Source organism: Camellia sinensis, chromosome 11 (assembly GCF_055761805.1).
Source record: "Camellia sinensis isolate YWXY chromosome 11, ASM5576180v1, whole genome shotgun sequence".
NCBI classification, from domain to species: domain Eukaryota; kingdom Viridiplantae; phylum Streptophyta; class Magnoliopsida; order Ericales; family Theaceae; genus Camellia; species Camellia sinensis.
The window spans coordinates 38,369,276-38,394,079 of NC_138971.1; the positions used below are offsets into that span (position 1 = coordinate 38,369,276).

The 24,804-nt window shown below is 34.9% G+C and overlaps 1 protein-coding gene across 4 annotated transcripts; it reads right to left on the reverse strand.

The window, feature by feature from the left end:
* Positions 1 to 11,027, reverse strand: LOC114305289 (hydroxyproline-rich glycoprotein family protein). Of its 4 annotated transcripts, none has more exons than XM_082893765.1 (8): positions 9,870 to 11,027; positions 7,961 to 8,086; positions 7,576 to 7,694; positions 7,308 to 7,425; positions 2,001 to 2,120; positions 1,761 to 1,873; positions 1,521 to 1,675; positions 1 to 909 (listed from the first exon to the last, which is right to left on the reverse strand). In XM_082893765.1, the coding sequence occupies exons 1-8, from the start codon at positions 10,492 to 10,494 to the stop codon at positions 279 to 281; spliced, it is 2,007 nt and encodes a 668-aa protein (XP_082749891.1). In that variant the 5' UTR covers positions 10,495 to 11,027; the 3' UTR covers positions 1 to 278. The 4 variants fall into 4 exon arrangements, with proteins under 4 accessions (XP_082749891.1, XP_028106161.2, XP_028106162.2 ...); XM_028250360.2 differs by having other exon boundaries at positions 1,761 to 1,894; XM_028250361.2 differs by having other exon boundaries at positions 2,001 to 2,126.
* Positions 11,028 to 24,804: the final 13,777 nt, after the last annotated feature.

A 24,804-nucleotide genomic window follows, 5' to 3' on the forward strand; every position in this document is an offset into this window, starting at 1 on the left:
TGAGCAAGTAAATTTTCCGTGAAAATACTAGAATTGAAAATGAGTTCCTCATCTGATGTAAGAGTGTTCATACAATATATAAAATAACAAAAAGGGAACAGAAAGCATAGGGAATTTGTAAAAGAGCACTGATGGTTACTCCCCAACCCCTTTGCCGACTGGTAATATGCTCATCAAGTCTCCAACTTTTTTCCGCGATTTTTACATTTGCTTTGAACTCACTGTAGTTTTCCAGCCTTACCCCCCTTTCCTCCAAAGAATACCATCCTCTCTTCTCTCTAATCAGTTCCATCAACGCTTCCATTGCAGTCTTCCTGTGCCATCTTCCCATCTACTTTACCTTTCGGAGAAGCATTACCGTTACCATTTGTTTTCCCTGAACCATTGTCTTTTTCAGCCACAGGGTTGGTTGTCTCCGCAGAAAAGTTTGTTTCAGCCGTCATAGTTGATGGTAATTGTTGAGTTGATGAATTACCTGAACCAGGCGGGGGAAGGAAAACTCCAGTGCCTGGTACTAGCAGCCGAGGTGGAGGATGTCTTGTAGGCTGCACCGACCATCCAGCCGATGCTGGTGGGAGAGCAACTGGGGCAGGCATGAAAAGTGGCGGGATTCCATTTGGAGGTGGTGCTAACTGTGGGCGAATGGGTGGCACGGGCAATACTCCAGTTGTTGGGACAGGCCCGTAATGCTTCGGCATGGGATGGCGAATATGTTGATTCGGTGACCTACTGGGTGGTGGGCCCCAGTGAGATGGTGCTACTGCAGCTGAAGGAAGTCGTGGCCCGTCACCGGATATGGTTTTCTTTGGATGTGACTTTGCGAAGGTAATGAGTATTCGCTGTTTGCGGAGGGAGGAAATCGCGTGTTTGGCAAAGTCTGCAGATTTTCCTTGCATTACTAGCAGGGATCTGTATATTCAGAGTTAAATCAGGAAAATAGAAGGAGAACTTAATGCAGCAGATCCCAAATAAATAAAAGGCAGCCGACAAGCACGATAGAGTTAAAATTAAACTTGTAGCACTAATCTCAACCTAAGAGGCACACTTCTAAGAAGGCTATCATGTCCGTGTTGTTGGACACCAACACTAATCAGACGCTTCCCATCAAGGCGATAAATGTCAGATACAAGTCCAAACATCCTATTATTTTTTATAAAAGATAAATAATAATAAAAAAATTAGAGGCAGGCACGTTCTAGACACTTGGGGAACATTCATCACTAAGCAATGATAAAAGAAAAACAATTGAGATTTATGCCTATTAATATATCATCCTTCAAATTTTATAAATTAGTGTTATGTTAGTATTTTTTATTATTATTTTTTAATTAAGCATTCATATAAAGGATATACAAAACTACATATTTTGTAGTGTCTCCCACATGTCATGTCGGCGTGTCCGTGTCCATACTCCTTAACTCTCAACCAATATTAAAACTAACAAGATGAGTAAGAAACAATATATATATACATATATTATATAAAGGGGGGGAAGGGCTGAAGAGATTGAAAAAGATTACCCAGGTGCAAGAGAAAGCTGAAGGGAGCCTCTATAATCCCCGGGATGGTCTATTCCAATTACTTTCCCAAAAGTCATGTCACATTCTGTCAAGAAAAGAAGGCACACAGGCCTTCCAAACCATGCTGGCCACATGTGTGGCTGCGAATGATCACCCTACAAACAAGAGGCACACAATTAGGCCTACTTAACATTATGCGTAATTTCCAAAACTATTGAAACTAAAATCACAACTAGCAACCTCGTTAAAGATATCGATAATACAAGAGTCTGGCTTCACAGTCATAACTTGCATGCCAACTAAGCGTTCAATAACATCTTGCAGCAAGCCAGGGATGGATTCCATTTTTCGATCTGCAAATTTCATCTCAAATACTAAAAAGACATGATTAAGACAAAACATAACAAAATCTATTGACAAAGCAGAGAGAGAGAGAGAGAGAGAGAGAGAGAGGAGAGAGAATAAAACAAGATAACATGCCTTTGGAGGTCCCCATAGCATTTTCATCTTCAGGAGGTGCATCTGCAATCGGAATGCCCAATTGAATCATCTCTCTTCCATGCCCCTTCATGGGTCTCTTCGAAACCACAAATGTTTGTCCTGCTTCTTGAGAAACAAAAGCATAACAATTATTGACATTTTGCAGAAACTGAAACTTTAGCAGAAAAACACACTTTACAGAGCTCGATATCCAAACTGAACTGAATGATAGTTGGCAATGTACACAGACACACATGGAGTTAAAAACGTCAGGATGCGATTCTAGTTTAAGAGAAGCAATTATGTGCAAGTAAAAAGGAAAGATATCAGCCACCTTAATAAATTTGATTATTCTATGAACTTAGTTTGAGGCACAATTTTGGAGAAGAGAGGCATTGTATGACACTCATTATTAACCATCTATATGGAAAAGTTCTTTTTTAACCATCTATATATGCATTCAACTAGCAAAATGCAGTGGCTAAAAATATTTAAAAACGAAAAAGAACAAACATGCTTATAACATTTTTGTATAACATAATTCGCAGAGAGTACACTTTCGGACCAATGTCACCTGCTCTTTTTTTTATTATTATTATTTTTTTTGTACCCTGCTCTCATGTAATTCCGTAATCTTATTTATATCCTGCCCCAAGTCCCAGCCACACCCAACCTTTCCTGCCACACAGAAAATAGGACAAATAATTTGAAGTGGGGGCATCTATAGGAGCTAATAAAAACTAGGCTTCTGGGACAAAATGCAATTCACCATGAAATCTCTACAGAAGAATGCACTATTGGCCAGTGGCAGAACCAGAATTTTATTAAGGGGTGGAATTGAAGGTCAATGAAGTGATCTTTCTATTGTCAAATTTATGATAGCAAAAATCACAATATATTTTAATTTTATATTTTCGAAACAAACACAAGGATTAAACATATATAAACTAACAATTATAAACCTTTATTATAAGAAGATTTAAGCAAAGCCTCCTTTTTTCTTTTTTCTTTTTTCAACATTTTTTCTATTAGAAGCGTATTTAGTATCTTTGACAGTCATAGGATTATTAATTGAACCCACACAAACTCCTGCTATACTTAACAATTGTCAATTATTATTGTAGTAACTGGCAAGAAACCACAAGAGAATTGAATAAAATAATTCTTATCTTTTTCAAAAACTATTCGAACTCAACATCCATATACATTTATTTCAAAATAACAACAAAATTATGTGAAATGTACGTATTTGCAAGACACTATGTTACATTAGACTCTTCTAAATTTGTGATGTACCCGTATCGGACACTTGACACTTACATAAGATTATGGTATGTGTCTGGCATGACTAATTGGATATGCACTCATTAAAGTATGCTTCTGTAGTTGAGTTTAAGCCATAATTATGCATAAAACTCGCATTTTATGCATAAAATATACAATGTTAGTTTGTAATCACCATTTTACCCTTAAAAAGTAAAACAAATATTTAGAAATATGAAATCTAGTCATGTCCTGATGTCCTTTGGATATGAGAATTAGATTAATCAGACTCTTCAACATATACACCTGAGTTAATGTAATGTAACATAGGCAAGCTGGTTTTTTTTTTTTTTTTTTTTTTTTTTTTTTTTTGGGGGGGGGGGGACAAAATCTACAAAAGTCAAGACAATCTCGATCAACTTGAACCCTGTCTTGTGAGATATTACATGTCTAAGGCACAAAAGACAAATGTACAAGTTAGGTTTGCTTTTATGTATTTTTGATAGTCTATGAAAGAGACCAAGAAAAGATAAAGATATCATCGTTCCAACTACTAACAACAAGAAATAGCAAGAGGTGTGCACCAAGTGATGCTACAAATGTTCTTTCAATTACTGTGTTCCTTCAAACTCCATACGAATCAAATCCAAGTTGCATAGTGATAAATTTGTTGCATGGACTCGGTATGACTATCGTGTGAGGGTGTGTCCAAGTGTTAGAGCTTCCTAAACCTAAATATTTGGATATTGGAACATGTATACAAAAGTTGGGATGACTATCGAGTGCAGGTGTGTGTCCAAGCACAGAGCATCCTAAACCTAAATATTTGGACATTGGGACATGTATCCAAAGATTGGGTACAAGTACGTAGACATGTCTGGAATATTTAAATGTATAACGTATTGTATGATATTATGACATAAGATGTTAATTATTATGAATATAATTATATGGGATTTAGGAGAAAAGGAGGATTTCTACATCCCACATGTATCATAGGCTAGAAAGTTTTCTTTACAACCAAATGTTAGTTTCTTCTTCTTCACATTACAAAAATTAGAGGTCCACGCATCTAACTTGGGTTTGGGTGTCCGACACATTCTCTCCCTTACCCTGTCATATACACGGTGGACACATGTACACTGAGGAATAGAAGAGTCTATGCTGCACCAAATTCAACTATCATGAATTCAATGTACACAGTATAATGGGAGGAATAGAAGAGTTCATGTAACACTAAATTCAACTACCAATCTACCACAAATTATACAGATTTTTCAGTCAAAATTTTAGGAATGCCCTTAAAAAATCAGAACACGAAGCAGTGAATATTTTTTACAGCAAGTCTGCTAATAATTTGATAATAATGCAGGAACAACACAAGAAAAATGAAATGACATTTTCATAAACCTCCACACGCGTGATGCAGGTCCATTTGGTATTACTTTCATTTTCGATATTCTCAGGCTTCTTTGGTCTTTTTTCATCTTCTTTGTTTTAAATTGTGTTTTCGGAAACAAAAACAATGAAAATTTTGAAAACACCCATCATGTTCATGTTTATTTTCTTTTCTTTTCTTTTTTTGATAAATCCATCATTTTCATGTTTATGCCAAAATAGTTTTCAAAAATTCAAAAACAACTTCTTGGCATTTCCTAAAAGTGTGTTGTTTTCAAAAATAAATATCAATAACAGTTTTCAAAAATAGTTCGACAGCAAGTTTCCTAGAAAATGAAAACAGAAAACAAAAACACATCTAAACAGGCCCATTTCATTTTTGTTTTTGTGTTGTATTTCTAGGGGGAAAAAATGAAAATTTGATAACATTCATTTTTGCGTGAAAACAGTTTCAAAAATTCAAAAACACAAATTAAAAGGGTTTTCTATAAAATGCATGTTATTCAGAAAATTTTCCCAAAAACAGTTTGGCAAAAAATTTTCCATGCCAATTTTTGTTTTTCTATTTTCAACAATAGAAAACAAATAACAAAAACAATACCAAATTCACCCTTTGTTTTTATGTAGAAGTTCCAGGCCTTATGAATCAATTAGATAATAGCTTATCTCAACTAAAGTATATGGGTATCAGCCTCGTTGGCATCTAGACATCATCAAAACTAATACATAGATCACCAGGTGACAAATCATCAAAACGGCCACGCTATCTCCACCAAAGTTTTCAAAGGCTTTAATGAGCCTCGCCTCCATGCTCACCTTGTCTCCAGGCTATACTCCCTAAAGGCATGCACATCACAATCTAAGGTATGCGCCGTGTATGCCTTTCGCACATAAGCATATGACGAGTACACATATGAAGAGGTTGCCTTAGACTCTTGTTACATTTAGTCTAGTAAATAGTATCAAAAAGTCAAAAATAAAAAAAAGAATCCCTTTTGTATATTCTATAGAAAAAATTAAGTTAATTAACAATGAACAAAAAATACAAAGTTAATGCTCAAGTGAAAAACTCAATCACTAAAGCTAAGAATGTCAATTTCACTTTCAATGAAGACAAGCTTCATTCTCTGCAGTGAAATGTTCGATGCCTTTAAGGAGAAAAGTATTTATACCTTTTATATTTAATTTTTTTTTTTTTGACTATTTTAAAATATTTAAGTTATTAAATATTTAAATTTTAAATTTTAAATTCAAAATGCTTACGCCTCAATGTCTTAAAACTTACACCTCGCTTCGTGAGGGGTAAAAAGCCTGGAGTTACGCATTCACCTTTAAAATCTTTGATCTGCACAACATGTACACTGGAGCTCATGAAGGTGTAGTTTAAGTGAGGGCACATGGGCCACCAAGTATGGTAACTCTGACCTAATAACACACTGTGTTTTAGAGTCCAGCCATGGCACCAAGGGATGACGCCACCCTCACCAAGGCCAATGACTCTGTACTTAACAGTGGTACATTGATACTCCCTCAACTCAGTCAAGTGACTCTCCACCAAAGCGTGCCCTCATGCCTCATACACACTCATTCTCCCGTCAAGCACGCCATCTCCACAATACTTGGCTTGAACCCAACCCCCCAAACAACCCCCCCACCCCACTTAGCTGAGTGGAATTTTCCACCATCAAGACAGACATCTAAATATTTTCTTAAATGGCACTTTGGGCATTACCATGGATGCCTAAGCTAGGGAGAAAAGCCTAGGAACCCGAGGGTTGGGTCTTCAGCCATGGAATGCCCAGGCAAGCTATGGCCCTAGAACTCAAAATCATTAGAGGTTTTGTGACCTGGAAGCTAAAATCAAGGGTCTGAGAATCTGTGATGCCTAGCGCCTCCCCCTCCCTCATGGTGGTTTGCATGTTGACCAATCTAAGAGAGAACTCCACAAGAAGACAAGTTGTTGACTAAAATGCCGTTGCTAGAAAGAGAATCATATGTGACCACTGGAGCATCTCTGCCACATTCTTAAGGTTTTAAACACCTACCATTCCAGCCTCATGATACAACCCCAAGGTCTAATTGTGACTATAGTTGGTAGTTGACAAACATTCGGATTGTTGAACCAAGGGGATGAGACTCATGTTCTTGATCATGGGATATTGTCCATGGTTGAGCTAGCCCCAACAATCCCCACGGTTTGATTATTTAATATAAGAGACCTCCATGCATGAAGAAGCAAGCAATTAACTTCTTTCTCCCTCTGGCAATTCAGAGGTTCTATATTGCCACTCCCTCTTTGTCCAAGGTTGGCTCCACGCTCACCTCCCCACAACCATGGTCCTATCCTAGAAAACTCCCAACCATCTTACCACCATCCAGAGAAAATATTAAATCCATTACATAATAGTTTAGTTCAACCAACACAAAATGAATCCCTCGTAAAAGTATGCCAACCAAAAGTCCCCTAAACTATAGGGATGAAAGTTACGGATATTTATATTAAAGGTTTGTTGTTATAATGGAATGAAACAGGAAATCAAATTTCTAACGGAACAAACTTTCAGATGACCATATGTAAATTATATGAGAAGTTTTATAGGAAAAATAAAAGGCCATCAACTAACAAGAATGCATTGGGAAACTTGCCTTGAAATTGCCCTCTTTTCCCTGCAGCTCTCAAATCATTGACCAACAAAACAAGCTTCGAAACTTCCGAGGCATCTAACAATTCTTCATACAGTTTCATTCCATCAACCACATTAACCTACAGATAAAAACTGGTACTTTCAGAAGTTTAAGGAAAAAAAAAGAAAAGAAACAAAGTAAAGAATAGCTAAATAAAAGTGCAAGACAAAATGATACTGAAGAGTAAATGCTTTTCTTTTATAAATCTGAAAGAGTAATGGATTATTACCGCCTTTCCACCTAATATCTCCGTGCCAACACAAGTTTTTGGAATAATTGTGAGATTCTGCTTCTCATGTGGAGTTTGAATAGAATGGGAATCATTTTCCATAGGCACATTGCAAGGTCCTTTAAGAGAGAGAGAAACATTAAATGATAAGCTAATGCCATTCTAGTAGTAGCAACATCAGGAAAGGGAGAAAGTAGGGAGTGGGACAATGATTAACATTTTCAAGATAAATGCATCATATGAGTTTTTATGCATAGGAAAATATCTGACCCATAATTAGTGAGTTAGCAGTTTTGAGAAACTAGAAACAGCTTGGGCATTCACTCTAATTAATCAGTATACCACACTTTATATAGTTCAATAAATAAATAAATAAAAGAAAAACCTTTAGAGTCTGAGGCACATCCGTCATCATGACCCTCAACCTCAACTTCTGAATTACTAGATGTGGTTCCATGTGAATTGCCAGAACTCTTGACACAACTATCTGCTTGAGGCTTTGGAACAACATCTGCTCCAACACCAAACACTAGAAGTCAGTATTGCACCACAATTTTTCAGAAGTACAAGGCATTATCATGCTAGTCAGTTTGAATTTTTTTATTTTTTTTAAGTTTCTTCAATGCTTAGCCATTTGCTTCTTTTGTAACTGAATCAAATATAGTAAGATCAACATATTATTATTGGACTTCTCATATTTAAAATCTTTCTGCTGAGTGCTCCGTTTAATATTCTTTTATATTTACTTCTTTTTACCATGTGTTATGGAAATCGAATAACAACTGCTCTCTAACGCAGAGTCACTTTTATTTATTTGTTTTAAAAAATGGTGGTAAATAACTTATGAGTTTAATACAAAGCAGCCAACTTCAAAAACTTTGTCATGCCTCTCACATTGAAAGTAAAAAATAGTGGCATTTTCCCAGAACTAAAATACTACAGGTAGGTAGTGATCTTGAAAGATGGTGATCATGCACTCGGGTAATATTATGTTGGTGCCATGATAGAACATGACTGCAAGAAATAGACGAATATCTGCATATTGACGCTGATAAACGAAATTGTATCCTGCTGGTAGATTTATGTATGTGCCATTTCACCATCATGTTATGCCTTTTTCAAGACTTTATAAGACAAAAAAAAAAAAAAAAAAAAAAAAAAAAAACCTACTACTCAATACACAGCATAATAAGTGTCATATATTGCCATGTTTACATTATCAAAACTGTTAAGAAATTTGCAGCTTTACACACATCTAATTAACAAGAGAAAAAAACTAATCAGCTTGCTTGTTTTCATTTTTCAAAAAACACTTTTTAGAAAATTCTACTTTCTTATTTTCCATGTTTTTTTGTTTCTACTGAATTTTTGTAATATTTTAAACAATTTTTTTACTTTTTAGACACACCTAACATAAATACACCTAAAAAGTTAAAAAATTGTAAAAAAAATCTTTTAAAAATTCACTAAATACCAAATATACAAAAAAAAATACAAGAATTCAATACATTTTTTGTATTTTTATGTATTTATTAATTTTTTAAAATATTTTTTCACAAAATTTTTACTTTTACATCTAACTAAGGTGCATCTAAAAAAGTAAAAAAAAATGTTTAAAATTTAAAAAATATTCACTAAAAATAAAAGAATACGAAAACCAAAAAATTCAATTTTCAAAAAACTTAATACAGAAAACTCAAACCAAACACGCTGAATTATTTTCTAAAGCTAAAATTACGTGAAAAGCATAAGTTCCTTGCATAAAAGCTTGCAGAATTTTTGTGTGCTTACTGCTTGCACACATCAACCAAAGAATAAAAGAGTTCCACAATAAGCTTCCTGGGAATATGGTGCATTGTCACAATGGTGATGGGATAACACATTGATAAATGAAGGCAGCTAGCTATATACAACCAGATAAAAGAAAATGGAAAAATTAATCCAGCAACCAATAACATTTTCCAAGATGAATGCATATTTATGTAGACATTCTCTTGAACTGCATTCAAATTTGAAAGGACAGGCGTAATATAAAATGGTTACTGATAAGTAACACAATAATTATCTTATATAACCGTTCAAACCCACCAATACAATCAATACAAAAACTACACATATATAGCAGATGTAAATGTGCTACTTTTTTGGGCAAAAAAGTAAATGTGCTTCAAACTTCCCAAATTGTTAATGACAATCAATTATAAACTAAAAAAACTCATGAACAAGTATTAATTAAAGTTCAACTAGTGATCAATCAATGAACCTCACAGAGTCATGACTCATTCAATTGTTACCTTTTTTATCCTCAGCAACAGCCACAACCTTATCATCCGAATTAACAACTTCACCGCCCAATTTCGCTTCTTCCCCTTTTTCAACTACCCTATCTCCTTTCTCCAAACTCACCAAATTACCAGAAACATTGGCATCATACCTATGATACTCTACATTATTAGAATTATGGCTTTCCTTCACGTATTCAACCCTCTGTCCTTGCCTAGACCCAAAACCAGACCTCTTATACTCCTTCCCGGGCACCTTCACCGGATCAAAAAACCGCGAATGCCGCCTCCAAGCCACCTGTTGCAAAGAGTATAACACCTCGGCAATCGAAAAGTATTGCTGCATCTGAAGAACAGGACTCCAATTACATCTCCTCTGCTGTATACTGAAATTTACCCCATCATACTCTCCAGGCTCACCAATCATACTCAAATGGTTACACAAAGAATCGATTATCGCATTGGCCGCAGCAAATTCGCCACGCAGCCACGAGATAAACACGTCTCGCTCATCGGGGAACCACTGCCGATGGTGGAGGAGGTCGGCAGCGCCGCCTCCACCGCCAGCAGCGGCTGCCGGAAACTGCATTTTATCGGATGCAACCATATTTCCCGACGGCATTGTCACGAGAAACATATACAATACAAAATCTATCAAACTACAACATAAATAGCTAACTCATTCCCAGATCTAACAAACCCAAGGTCTCAAACAAAGAACCCAGATCAAATCAAGAAAAACCCAGTAAAAATATGGAATAAATTAGCAAACTTGGAGTGTAAAGTGTAAACTATTGTGATAGATCAGTGGAAATAGTTAGTAAATACAATGAATTGCACATAAAAACAATGTATAAATGTGTGATTAACGTGTGAAATGGGGGGTATAGAGAGAAGGGTAAAATTGTGGAGGCGAATTGATTCAGATCTGGGGAAGGGAATGGTGAATATGTGTGTAGGTCTGGTGGGTGGGTTAGAGAGAGAGAGAGAGAAAGAGAGTCAGCGTGCGAATGACGTAAAGATGAGGAATTCAATGATCTTAAACGGTGTGAAAATGGGTGTGAAAATGGTTTCTGATCACGCATACATGGTCTTAAACAGTGGCGCTCTCTCTCTCTCTCTCTCTCTCTCTCTGAAGACTCTCCTCTTCCTCTCTCTAACAAACTCTCCGAGAGGAGGAGAGAATATGCTGGCTTCTAGGGGTATTTTGGGTAATTTGGCTTTCAACCAGTTCCATGCTAGCTAACACTCAAACTTTGGGTTGGATTGAGGCCCAATAATGATATTGGATGAGATAGGTTCATAAAAATTCGTGACATTGTTTAGTTTGTTTTTGAGAAATAAATTTTGAAAAAAGAAATTCAATATTTTGTTTGGTTTAGAGATTTTAGAAAAAAAATTTCAAAATCATTTTTTCTCTTCTATACATCAATTAATCACTTTTTCTCTCTTCCCTCTCATTCTCAATCATTTTTTTCCTCACGCACATCTACTCAATTTCAACAAAATATCAAATCATTCCAAACTCCAGAATTGTTTTCAAAATATAAAACCAAAAAAATTAAAAAAATTTCTAAACTCTCTTCCCAAAATCTTTTTTGAAAATTTATCTCCCAAAACCAAACCAAACACACCCTATATGTTTGTTTTCAAAACCAAATCCACACAATTTCTTAAAATTTAAAAAGTTCATTTTTGTAAAATATTTTTTTAAAATTCTCTTTATATGCATTTTCTTTTTATTTAATAAAAAAATAAAAATAATAAATTTGTGAATGTAGCACTGTTGTTTCAAAGATTAAGGTTTTATTTATTTGAATGATGAAATTATTAACATAGTGAGATTAAATAAAACGATTACTAATGTGATAGTATTAGATTGAAGATGTAAAACAAATTATATTTGTTTATGCATTATATAGTGATATTAGTTAGTTAGAATTAAATTTATGAAATTATGTAAAATCCTTTTTATAGAAAGGTGACTTTGTTATTTTTATAAAGTGAAAGACAAAATTGCACTTTATCTCAATCACATGTGATTAGATATTAATACCATCTCTCTCTAATAAATTCTACTATACATGAAAGTGGTTTTAATGTATGGTATATAAAAAGGGATTTTTATTGATAAGTCCAATTTAGAAGTGTTTTAACCCAAGAAGTCCATGAATGAATTTTTCAACCCATTTAGTCTCATGTGTGTATAGTTTTATTCCATAAAGTCCATTTTCTTGATTTACACTATTTTCTTGGACACTTATGCCCTTATATTTAATTTTGATACACTTATAAATATTTTTTCAACGATTAGCAATTTAATGATGTGAACATTCATATTTTAAAATTCACATTTGTAGGAATGTAAATTGGCCCGTGGGCGGCCCGAAACCCGCCCGCGAGCCAGGGCGGGCCCGGCCCGTTGACAATGTGAATATTCACATTGACATGTTAAAATTCACATTAATAGGAGTGTAAAATTGGCCCCCGTCCCGTGGCAGTGCGAAACCTGCCCGCGGCCCATGGGCGGCCCGGGGCGGGCCCGGTCCAGCCCGTTGACAATGTGAATATTCACATTGACATGTTATCATTCACATTGATAAGAGTATAACATTCACATTGATAGGAGTGTAAAATTAGTCCGCGCCTCGTAGCTGCCCGAAACCCGCCCACGGCCCGTGGACGGGCCCGGCCCGGCTTGTTGACAATGTGAATGTTCACATTGACATGTTAACATTCACATTGATAAGAGTATAAAACTAGACATCAGCCCAGGGCGGGCCCGACTCGGCCCGGCCCGGCCCGTTGACAATGTGAATATTCACATTGACATGTTAACATTCACATTAATAGGAGTGTAAAATTGGCCCCCGTCCCGTGGCGGCGCGAAACCCGCCCGCGGCCGGCCCGGGGCGGGCCCGGTCCGGCCCGTTCACAATGTGAATATTCACATTAACATGTTAACATTCACATTGATAAGAGTATAAAATTGGCCCGCGGCCCATGGACGGCCAAAAGCCCGCCCGCTTCCCAGGGCGGGCTCGGCCCCTCCCGTTGACAATGTGAATATTCACATTGACATGTTAACATTCACATTGATAAGAGTGTAAAATTGGCCCGCCGCTCGTGGGCAGCCCGAAGCCCGGCCGCAGCCCGAGGCGGGCTTGGCCCGACCCGTGACAATGTGAATATTCACATTGACATGTTAACATGCACATTGATAGGAGTGTAAAATTAGCCCGCACCCCGTGGCTGCCCGAAACCCGTCCACGGCCCGTGGACGGCCCGGGGCGGGCCCTGTCCCGCCTGTTGACAATGTGAATATTCACATTGACATGTTAACATTCACATTGATAAGAGTGTACAATTGGCCCGTGACCCGTGGGCAGCCCGAAGCCCGGCCTCGGGGCAAGACGAGCCCGACCCGTTGGCAATGTGAATATTCACATTGACATGTTAACATTCACATTGATAGGAGTGTAAAATTGGCCCGCAGCCCGTGGGCGACCCGAAGCCCGATTGCAGCCCGAGGCGGGCTTGGCCCGACCCGTGACAATGTGAATATTCACATTGACATGTTAACATTAACATTGATAGGAGTGTAAAACTTGTCCGCTGCCCAAAGCTTGCCCGCGGCCCGGGGTAGCCCCGAACCTAAACCCGGGTCACCTCGGGCCGCCCATGGGATGCAAGTCAATTTTACACTCTTATCAATGTGAATGTTAACATGTCAATGTGAATATTCACATTGTCAACAGGCCGGGCCGGGCCCGTCTCGGGCCGCCCACAGGCCGTGGGCGTATTTCGGGCAGCCACGGGGCACGGGCTAATGTTGCACTCTTATCAATGTGAATGTTAACATGTCAATGTGAATATTCACGTTGTCAACGGACCGGGCCCGCGTCGGCCCGGGGCCGGGCTTCGGGCTGCCCACGGGTCACGGGCTAATTTTACACTCTTATCAATGTTAATGTTAATATGTCAATGTGAATATTCACATTGTCAACGAGCCGGGCCGGGCCCGCCCTGGGCAGCGGGTGGGCTTTGGGCCGCCCACGGGCCACGGGCCAATTTTACACTCCTATCAATGTGAATGTTAATATGTCAATGTGAATATTCACTATCAACGGGCCGGACCGGGCTCGCCCCGGGCCGCCCATGGGACGCGAGTCAATTTTACACTCTTATCAATGTGAATGTTAATATGTCAATGTGATTATTCACATTGTCAACAGGCCGGGTCGGGCCCGCCCCGGGCCACCCACGGGCCGTGGGCTAGTTTCGGGCAGCCACGGGGCGCGAGCTAATTTTATACTCTTATCAATGTGAATGTTAACATGTCAATGTGAATATTTGCATTATCAACGGGTCGGGCCGGGCCCGCCCAGGGCAGCCCACGAGCCGCAGGCGGGTTTCGGGCCGACCACAGGCCGCGGGCTAATTTTACACTCCTTTCAATGTGAATGTTAACATGTCAATGTGAATATTCACATTGTCAATGGGCCGGGCCGGGCCGGGCCGGGGCTGCCTATGGGTCATGGGCCAATTTTACACTCTTGTCAATGTTAATGTTAATGTTAATATGTCAATGTGAATATTCATATTGTGAACGGGCCGGCCCGGGCCCGCCCCGGGCGACGGGTTGGTTTCGGGCCGCCTACGGGCCGCAGGCCAATTTTACACTCCTATCAATGTGAATGTTAACTTGTTAATGTGAATATTCATATTATTAACGGGCCGGGTCGGGCCTATTTTTTTGGCTTGTGGGCCGGCCCAACCCGACTCAAATTTTTCCGGGCACCCACGAGGATCGATATGAGCCGAGCCCCTACACATTGACGATATAAACATTTATATTGACGGTGTGAACATTCACATTAAGGGTATTTTGGTAATTATATCACCCATAAGACTTATTGAAATATAAAAAAATAATGTGAACTAAATGGAACACAAGTAGATGAAAAGGGTATTTTGGTCTTCTTATCTCAAATTGGACCTAATGGAATAGTCAAAAAGAATATGGGTTGGATGGAATAAAGCTCTTAGAAAATGGACTTATCAAAAAAGCTCCCATATAAAAAATATGGGCATTAGATTTAGATAGGATGAATGTTAGCCATTGAATGAGTAAATAACAAAATTAGGTAGAAAAAGTGGGGTAGTTTTTTTTTTTTTTTAAAAAAAAGTAGTTTTAGTTAATTTTGAAATTAAAAAAAGTGATACCAACTTACTATTTGCTATAAAAATAATTACTATTTGGTATTCACTAACTTATTATTTGTTATCAATAAACTTACTATTTAAAATATTACCTCTTAAACAAGTCATCTTCATTTCTTCAAAATTGTATCATATTTTGCAATTTAAATTAATTTTAAATATATAATACTAATTACACACCATATTTAACTATTTTTTCTCTATATTTTGTCTTGTTATGATTTGTAAAAAATAAAATACGATATATAAATATTAATTTATTAAAATTTACTAATTTTTTAAAATAGTCATTATTGTGACAATTTGATTTTCGATATAATATTAAAAAAATTGTAAAAAAAATATTTTTAAATTGTAAGTTATTTAAACTTATTTTTAAAAATATTAATTTAAATAGTCAATCTTTTTTTCTAACCTACAACACCACAAAATAGTAATTACTATTTAAGTTTTTGATATTCATATTTTTATTTATTACTTATAAATTTTGTATATTTTATATAAAAATATATATAAATTTATTGTAAAAAAAAATCTTTTAGAAACTTTTATAAATTAATATTTTTTTTATCAATTTAATATCCATAATAAAATATTTTTTTCTTCAAAATATTCATAAGTTTTCTTCATAATATTTTTTAATATCTAAAATATTGCAAAGCATAAATTGAAAATAAAATAGAATAAAATAACTTAGAAAGACCTCTCATTGGGCAATATTTATTAATGATAATAAATGAATACATGTACAATTTTTACTTTCTTTTACCTACTACACTTGAAAACATTAATTATTATATAAGAATATAGTTAATTAGAAAAATGTAGAAGAACTCTCAACTCATTTGCATACAAAATGAGTAAAATTGTGTTTTTTTCATATTTTTTACAAAGAATAAGTGAAAGAGGATGATTTAGATTTTACGAATTGAAGACAATTTTCAGGTAATAATTTATTTATATCTCTATCTCTTTTTATTTTAACATCATGTGATACTTTTAATTTATAAATTTTAAAATTTTGTCAGAAAATCATTTCACTTAGTTATAATAAAGAAAAAAAAAAGGAAAAAAAAGAAAAGAAAAGTGGAGTTTTAAAATTTTAAGTCAAGTTTAATAAAATAATAAATATAATTTTATTAACTAGTAACTTGAGTCTATTGAAATGGTGTTTTATAATAAGTAGAGTCTAATAGAATAGTTCATTAAGTAGTAAGTAAAGTTGAATAAAATAGTAAGTGAAAGCTAATTGAGTAGTACGTGAAGTCTTATGCAATAGTAAAGAAACTCATTAAATAATAAGCAAGGTTTAATTGAGTTGTAAGTGAAATCTAATTAAACTATAATTGGAATCTCATTAAGTAATAACTCAAATCTACTTTTCATGAAGTCTTAAATAGTAAGTCAAGTTTAATTAAATTGTAAGCAGAGTTTATTTGAATAGTAACTAAAGTTTAATAAAGTAGTAAGTGAAAGTACATTGACTAAAAAGTGAATTCTAGTGAAAAGTAAATAGAAACTCATTAAGTAGTAAGTGAAGTATAACAAAAAGTAGCGAGTGGAAGATTATTGAGTAGTAAGGCCTCATTTGGTAAGTGGTTGTCTTAACCTAAAAATTAAAAAGTTACTAAAAAAAACAAAAAAGCCAATAACTTATATTAAAAAGTCAAATATTCCATTTTCTCTCTTCTTTTTGCACATCTTTTTGTAAAAAGTCAAAAAGTCATCCCAAACATACTAGTTTTTTTTACCTCATATTTTAGCCAAAAAGCCAAAAAAATTACTAAAATAGTCTGTTCCCAAACGAGGCATAAGTAAAGTCTAATGAAGTAGTAACTAGAAACTCATGAAATAGTAAGTGAAGTGTAATGGAGTAGTAAGTGGAGATTTTGAGTAGTAAGTGGAATTTAATTCAGTAGTCAATAAAGTCTAATGAAATAGTAAGTGGAAACTCATTAAATAGTAAGTATGATTTAATTGAGTAGTGAGTGAAGTCTCATTAACTAATTGTAATACCACTTATCATTTGGTTTGATCTAATTAATTTTATTATGCTTACCACAGATGCTAGGCAACATTAGGCAAAACAACACCGTATATGAATTACATAATGATAATGCTGATGATTTTGACACTGGTGAGTACAACATTGGCAATCAAGGGAACATTGTTAGTTCTGATGACCTCCTAGCCGAAAGAGATGTCAAGTGTATAGATTAACTAATTGAAAAATATGTGTTTAAAATGACATTTGATTCGGTAAAAAAGGTAGAAACTTTCTATAATGTGATTTTACTGACACAATACTAACTATTTATTATGATTTTACTCACGATATTCATAACAACATAATGGTTTCCATGAACACAAACTATTTGATAAATAGTTTACAAAATCATCACCACCATCATGAGAGAAGCCTAAAATTGATGGATCAAAAACCAAGAGTGGACCTTCTATAATTGCTATGATGGCATTGTCACAACCAAAATTGTGCAGTAAGTTTAGTGTAATGAAATAATAAGTGGAAGTTCATTGAATAGTAAGAGTAGTACATGGAGTTTAGTAATGTGACACCCCAAAAATCGAAAATATCAAAGAATATATTAATAAATAAATATAAGGTTTTTCTAAGGTTACAAGGTCAAAATAAAATAAAATAATGATACATCAAAATTAAATGTATTACAAACAATGCTGCCATAATTTTACAATTTATAAGTAAAAATAAAATTTTAATAACGAGATGAAAAATCCGACATCGGTCCACAGCCGCCACAACTTCCTGAGCTTTTCCACAATATCATCTTCGCCGTTGAATTTTTTTCGAAATCTGGCATTAATGCCAGGGCAACGAAAATAGCCATGAGCTTTGAGGCCCAGTAAGAACACAAACACCCCAACTTTCTATACTATCGAAATATACAAACAAGTATAAATAGTATGAACAAGTAAAAGTACAACATATAATTTGTATAAATAGAAAATTATAGAGAATTACGAACAATTACATCAATACACAGTCACAAACAACAATTAGAAATAATAGTGATAAGTCACAGTCGGTTAGTAACACTCTAAGCTTGGCTATAGAAAAACCAGTACCTTTCCTAGTCACAATCCGCCAGCCACAAGAATTCTTGTTTGTGTTCCGGTCTGCCATAAGAATTCTCATCTATGCCACAAGAATTTTCATTTGTGTTATGCAAGACCACTGCACAACTGACATTAAGGATCGCGTTCTAAACCTAAGAGATATGTCATAGATATGATAATCCATAATTTCACTGATAATTTCAAATACTTTCTTAAGAATTACCTGGACTATTAAAACTCTTTTTAGACTTTATCAAAAATCACACATGCTACACATACACCAAATAATGCCCTATTTAAACATATTTCGGTTCCATAATTAATTGCTATTTTAACAATTTCTAAAATAATAGGAACAACTTACCGAATAAATAAGAAATTTGTGGCGCCCCAAAAATCAGGGACATCAAGGGATATAATAAAGAAATATAGGGTATTGCTAAGGTTACAAGTCCAAGAATAGATAATGATACATCAAAGTCAAATGTATTACAAACAAGGTTCCCCTAATTTTACAAATTATAAGTAAAAATAAATAAATAAATTCGACTTCAGTAATGAGATTGAAAATCCGACATCAGTCCACACTTGATGTATTTCCCAAGCTTTTTCACAATATCATCTTCGCTGGTGAATTCTTCCAAATTCTAGCATTAATGCCAAGGCAACGAAAATAGCCACGAGCATTTGACACCCAATAAAAACACACATACTCTCCAACTTTCTACAACCCCCAAATAATACAAGCATATATAGATATAGCAATATAACGAGTAACAAGTAACAAGTAAAGATAGACACAGATATATAAGTAGTATAGTAAAACGTACAATAATATGCAGTAAAAACATTAAGCACGCAAAAGCAATTAATAAATTATAGTTCTCATATTATTCAGTCAATTAAATTAGTTCTAGGTGATTCTCCCGTGGAATACCATACCTACCCAACCACTAACGCTGGCCACGAAAAATTTTGAGTCCCTCTTAGTTAAAACAAAATACTAATGTGTCACTTAGCGTATAATAACCCGTGTGTCGCTTACCACACAACTACCAATGATGCCCACACACCAAGGTTACATACCCAAGTGGTGACATCATGGTCTGCCCCACTCCCTATGTGAGACCCTCACTGCCACCCTTATGTCTTCTAATTCCGTTAAGCTACCAAAATACCTCCCATTCCAAGTCAAGATTCGAAGACACACTTGCGCAAGATTTCATCCAAAGGGAACACATTCTAACTCTGAAGGAACATGTCCTACCACACTCTCATTACAATATTAACACTTACAATTTGCAATTATCTTTCCAAATCATCTCAAATTAACGCAATCCATTACCACCCAATTAAGTTTTCCCTTTCTTAGGTTTATTATGAAATTTAATTCGAACAATGATTAATCACAACAGAGTTAACCAAAGTTAAACATGAAAAAATTAAAGGCATGATAAAATAAGTTCACAAAATAATCATATATGATATCATAAAGCTAAAACACACAAGAGATATAACATGGAGATGATAATCCATAATTTCACCAATAATTTCAAATACTTTCTTAAGAATTACTTGAACTATTAAAACACATCTTTTTAGACATTACCAAAAATCACACATGCTATACATATACCAAATAACACCCTATTTAAACAGATTTCGATTTCATAATTGTCTGCTATTTAACAATTTCTAAAATAGTAGGGACAATTTACCGAATAAATAAGAAATCATGTTATAATTACCAATCTCATGCATTATATAATTGTTCTATCTAACCTACATATTATATCACACATATCATCATTTACATAATAGAGTAAAAAGACAAATAAGGTAAAACAAAATGAGGAGAAATGAAGGGTTTAAGGGAGTTCTTACAATGGTTAGGTTGCTAACGGTTTATCATTTGACATCAATTTATGATTATGACCATAGGATATGACCATCCTAGCTCCATGATCATCTTACTAAAATTTCACATCGATCGGACACGATTTCACTATTAATCTTCCATTTGATTCTTTCGAATTTGTCGATTGTCTATCATCATATTGGACTTAGAATTTGCAAGATCTGACTCAAAAAATGGATTCTACATGTCGAAAAACCTAAAGGTGGTCATCCCTGAAGTCATAGGACCACCCAATTAACTCGAATGCACTAGGATGCACTGTAACACCATGAGCCGAGAAATGCAGGATAAAAGTCAGCTCTTTCATCTTCAAACAGCCGCCTAAAAAGACCCAAAATTGCAGATTTTCAAATTCAAATGCACCACTTTAAGTCTTTATATCTCCTTCTTCGTAATTCTGTTTTGCCTCATTTTTACGTCGTTAGATTCATTTCATGGCCTAGTTTTTGTATCATTTCTCACTCGTCTCATTCCACCTCTTTTTACTTGCCGTCAGAGTTTTGAAATTTGACCAAAAATAAGAATTTTCTTCGAACTATCTTTTGGACTTTATAACTTTCTCGATTCTTAATGGTTCTACTTTGTTCTTCTGTCAATCTCTTCACCTTGTTCCATACTTTATCCTATGCTACTTCATTTTCTCACTTCTTCCCAAAATATGAGGTTTTGCATGTCAAAAATAGCCCAAAAACTAATTTCAAAATTCCAAAAACTTACCTCTTTGGTTTCTTCTTCTTCTAGCTTTCTTTTTTTTCTTCCTCTTCGTCTATGGCACGTTGTTAAGGGTGGCTTTCAATTTTGACGAAGCTGGGCAATGGTGGTGGTGGTGGCGGTCCAGCAGTGGCGAAGCTCGCAGTTAACGAAGATGATATTAAGGGAGGTGGTGATGATTATGGTGATGTTAATGGTGTGAGTTAAAGATGGTGGTTATGGAGGTTTGATGAAGGTGATAAAGAGATGAAAAAGAATGGGGGAACTGCGAGGTCTCTGAAAGAGAGAGGGAGGGAGCCGAGAGATATGTATATGTATATGTATATGTGTATATAAAATATAGATGGAGAGATATCTAGATAGGTATATAGGGAGAGGGTGAGACGGTAGAGAGGTGACGGAGAGAGTAAGCACGGGGCCTCATGCAAAACTTGGGCAACAAGTTGGGATTTTAGTCCAAAAAATGTTACATTTCAGTGTAATTCAATCCAAAAAAATGCAGTGAAAAATATAACAAAAATATCAAAAAGCTCAAAAAATAATATTGAGTAATAATATAAAGTTAAAAATATTTTTTTGAATAAATTTTCAATGTACAAAAATGCATACTATTAAATTCAAAATGATGTGAATAATTATACAAAAATTTTGAAAAATATATTATTTTTATTTATAAAAATATGGGATTTCACAAAATCATGTTATAATCACCAAACTCATGCGTTATATAATTATACTATCAAACTAACATATAATATCACATTTACAATCATCTACGTAATAAAGTAAAACAAACAAAACAAGATAGAACAAAAAGAGGAGAAAGAAAGGGTTTAAGGGAGTTTTTACGATGGTTAGGTTGTTAATGGTTTATCGTCCGAATTTGGTTTATGATTTTGGCCATTGGATATGTCTGGCCTAGCTCCATGACCATCCTTGTTGAAATTTCACGTCGATCAAACACGATTTCACTGTTGATATTTCATTTGATGTTTTCAAATTTGTCGATTGTTGATCATTGTCTTGGACTCAAAACTTGCAAAATCTGACCTCAAAAATGGATTCTATAAGTTAAAAAACCCTAAGGTGGTCATCATGACTCCGTTTTGACTCATTTTCACGTCACTGGATTCATCTCATGGCCTAGTTTTCATAACACCCTTCATACGTTTTGTTTTGCCTCTTTTTGTGTGTCGTTAGAGTTTTGAAAGTTGACCAAAAATAAGATTTTTCTTTTCGTTTCTTACTTTTCTTGAAGCTATCTTTTGGACTTTATAACTTTCCCGATTCTTAATGATTTTACTCCATTTTTCGCCAAACTTTTCTTCTCACTTTCTACTTCGTCCTACGCCATCTTGTCTTCTCACTCCTCCCTAAAATGGGTGGTTCGGCATGCTGAAAGTAGCTTGAAAACCAACTTCACACATTCAAAATAAACATCTCTAATTTTATTTCTTTCTCCTCCATTATCCTCATTCTTCTTCTTCTTCACTTACAGCACGTTGTGAATGATGGTTCTAGGTGGTAACGAAGTTGGGTGACGGTGGTGGTGGCGGTTCGGTAATGGCGACGGTGGTGGGAAAGTTTACGGTGATGGGTTGGTATTGAAAGGTGATAGTGAAGTTGATTAAGTGAAGAAGATGTATGTATATATATATATATATATAATATAATTGAGAGAGAGAGAGAGAGAGAGAGAGATATGGAGATGATATGTTTGCATGCATATACATAGATGTAGATATATACATATATATAATTATAACTAGATTGATAAAAGTGAGGGAGAGGTGCAGAGAGTATGGAAGAGAGAGATTTCTAGGCGTGGAGGGCAAGTTGGGTTGGTTTTGATATAGAAAAGACTACGTTTCCATGTCATTTTGCTTGAAAAAATGCAGAGAAAAAAAATATAATAAAAATATCATAATGCTTAGAAAATAATATCGAGTAATAATATGAAGTTAAAAATATTTTTTTTTAATAAATTTTCAATATAAAAATATGCAGACTAGTAATTTCAAAATAATGTAAATAATTATTCCAAAAAAATTGGAAAATTTATTATTTTTATTTTATAAAAATACGGGGTTTCACAAGTAAAGTAGTAAATGGAGTTTCATTTAATAGTAAATGAAACAAAAATTAAGTAGTAAACGAAGTATAATAAAATAGTAAGTGGAGTCTAGTGAAATAATAAGTGGAAACTCATTGAGTAGTTGACGCAGTGGAATATACCGGGACTAGATATTGTTCTAGTAGATGAAAGGGGCTCTCGAATTCACAAGAAAAATATAACCTTGAATCCATAAGGAAGAGAAAATATTTTAATATTATTGATTGAATGAATTTCATTACATATGCTTGCAGACTTATTTATAATAAACTAAACCTAATACTTATAGGAAAGGTAATTCTAAAATAAATTAGGAAATTTAAATCAACACAAATTAGGAAACCTAAGAGAATAGGAAACTAAAATTCTAAACTATTTAAAATCCTAGTTAAAATCTAATTCCAAAATAATAAAATTAAGAAATAATGTATCAAAAATATTAAAACTAAAAATATAAAAATTCTTAAAATCTTGTCATACATCAGGCTTCTCTTCTTTGAAAGAACTCGTCCTCGAGTTCATATTAGAGATCTGCCATCTTCCATGCCAAATAAAAAGATATTTTGAATATTTCAGTTGCTTGCCTCTCTTCCAAAAGTTGTATGTAAAAAAGTTTTCTTTTTGAAAGTTCTTCTCTATATGCTTCAACTAGTTGACAAAATTAATTAGACAAGCATTGAAAATCAAATTAAATTGCTCCACACCAAGAAAATCAACGAGGTGTATTTTATGTTGATGTCGGATACTCTCTAGACTTTACTTTGTCTTAGATTCAGTTGGACATTCAATTATCATCCTTAGAACATCAATTGTATCCTCAATCAATTTCACTGGTGCACATGTCAACTTTATTACCTCATCTTTTATTTCTTCTTTTTCATTGAGTTCAACTTGATCTCCTTTTGTGATCTCAAAACCATCATAACTTCAATGTTTGAGTTCAACTTGATCTTCTTTTTCATTGAGTTCAACTTGATCTCCGTCATTTGAAGCTCTTGGCTAAGTTGAACGTTTTACTCTTACTTTACCTTTTCATCATCTTCTTCAAACTTCTTGATCAAAGTAATTTCAGTGACCTTTCTTTTATCAATTTCAATGTTCTCACCATTGTTGAATCAACTTGATTTTCTACTTCAACTGAATATCTATTTGGGTCTTCAAAATTTTGAAACATTGAGATACTCAAAACGTTTTCTTCTTCAATGTGTGGTTGAGCATGACAAATTTGTTGACCTACAAGACTTGATTAACCCAAACTTGGCAGAACCATAGTCATGTTCCTCGAATAATCTGTATCCATAATTGCATAATAATTATTGAATTGCGAAGAATATTGTGAATCAAAATTACCTTGGAACAATGTTTCGATTCAAGCTTTCTTTGGTATTGTTGATACAACATTTGCCCATTGTAGCTCAACTTTTCGTGCTCCTTTTGGATACGACTAGCCCTATAGTTCGGACTCCCGCGGTTTTGAATCTGATTCCATAAGTGCAATGTGAAATAGATAAACACCAAAGAGTCCAAATCTGACAAATCTTTTGGAAAATCAATTTTGAATCAAATTCCCAAAAATAGACTGCTTTGCCAGATACAGAGTCTCCACCTAAATATTTTTCAAAAATTTGGGAAACCCATGACTCGTGCCAAAGGCTACGTGTCCGTCATCACCAAGATTGTCTCAGCTCGGGAACTTAGGTATGAGAGGGGAAGGTCATGAATTGAGCACCCCACTCACTTGATCAAAGATCGACCTCTACTAATCATGATGTGAATCTTATTTACATTATATGTTCTTGTTCCGGTTATTAGACTAACATTACTATGTGATGCGCACACAAGTATAGACCAATTTAGAAAAATTGGAACACTTTGGTTTCATATTT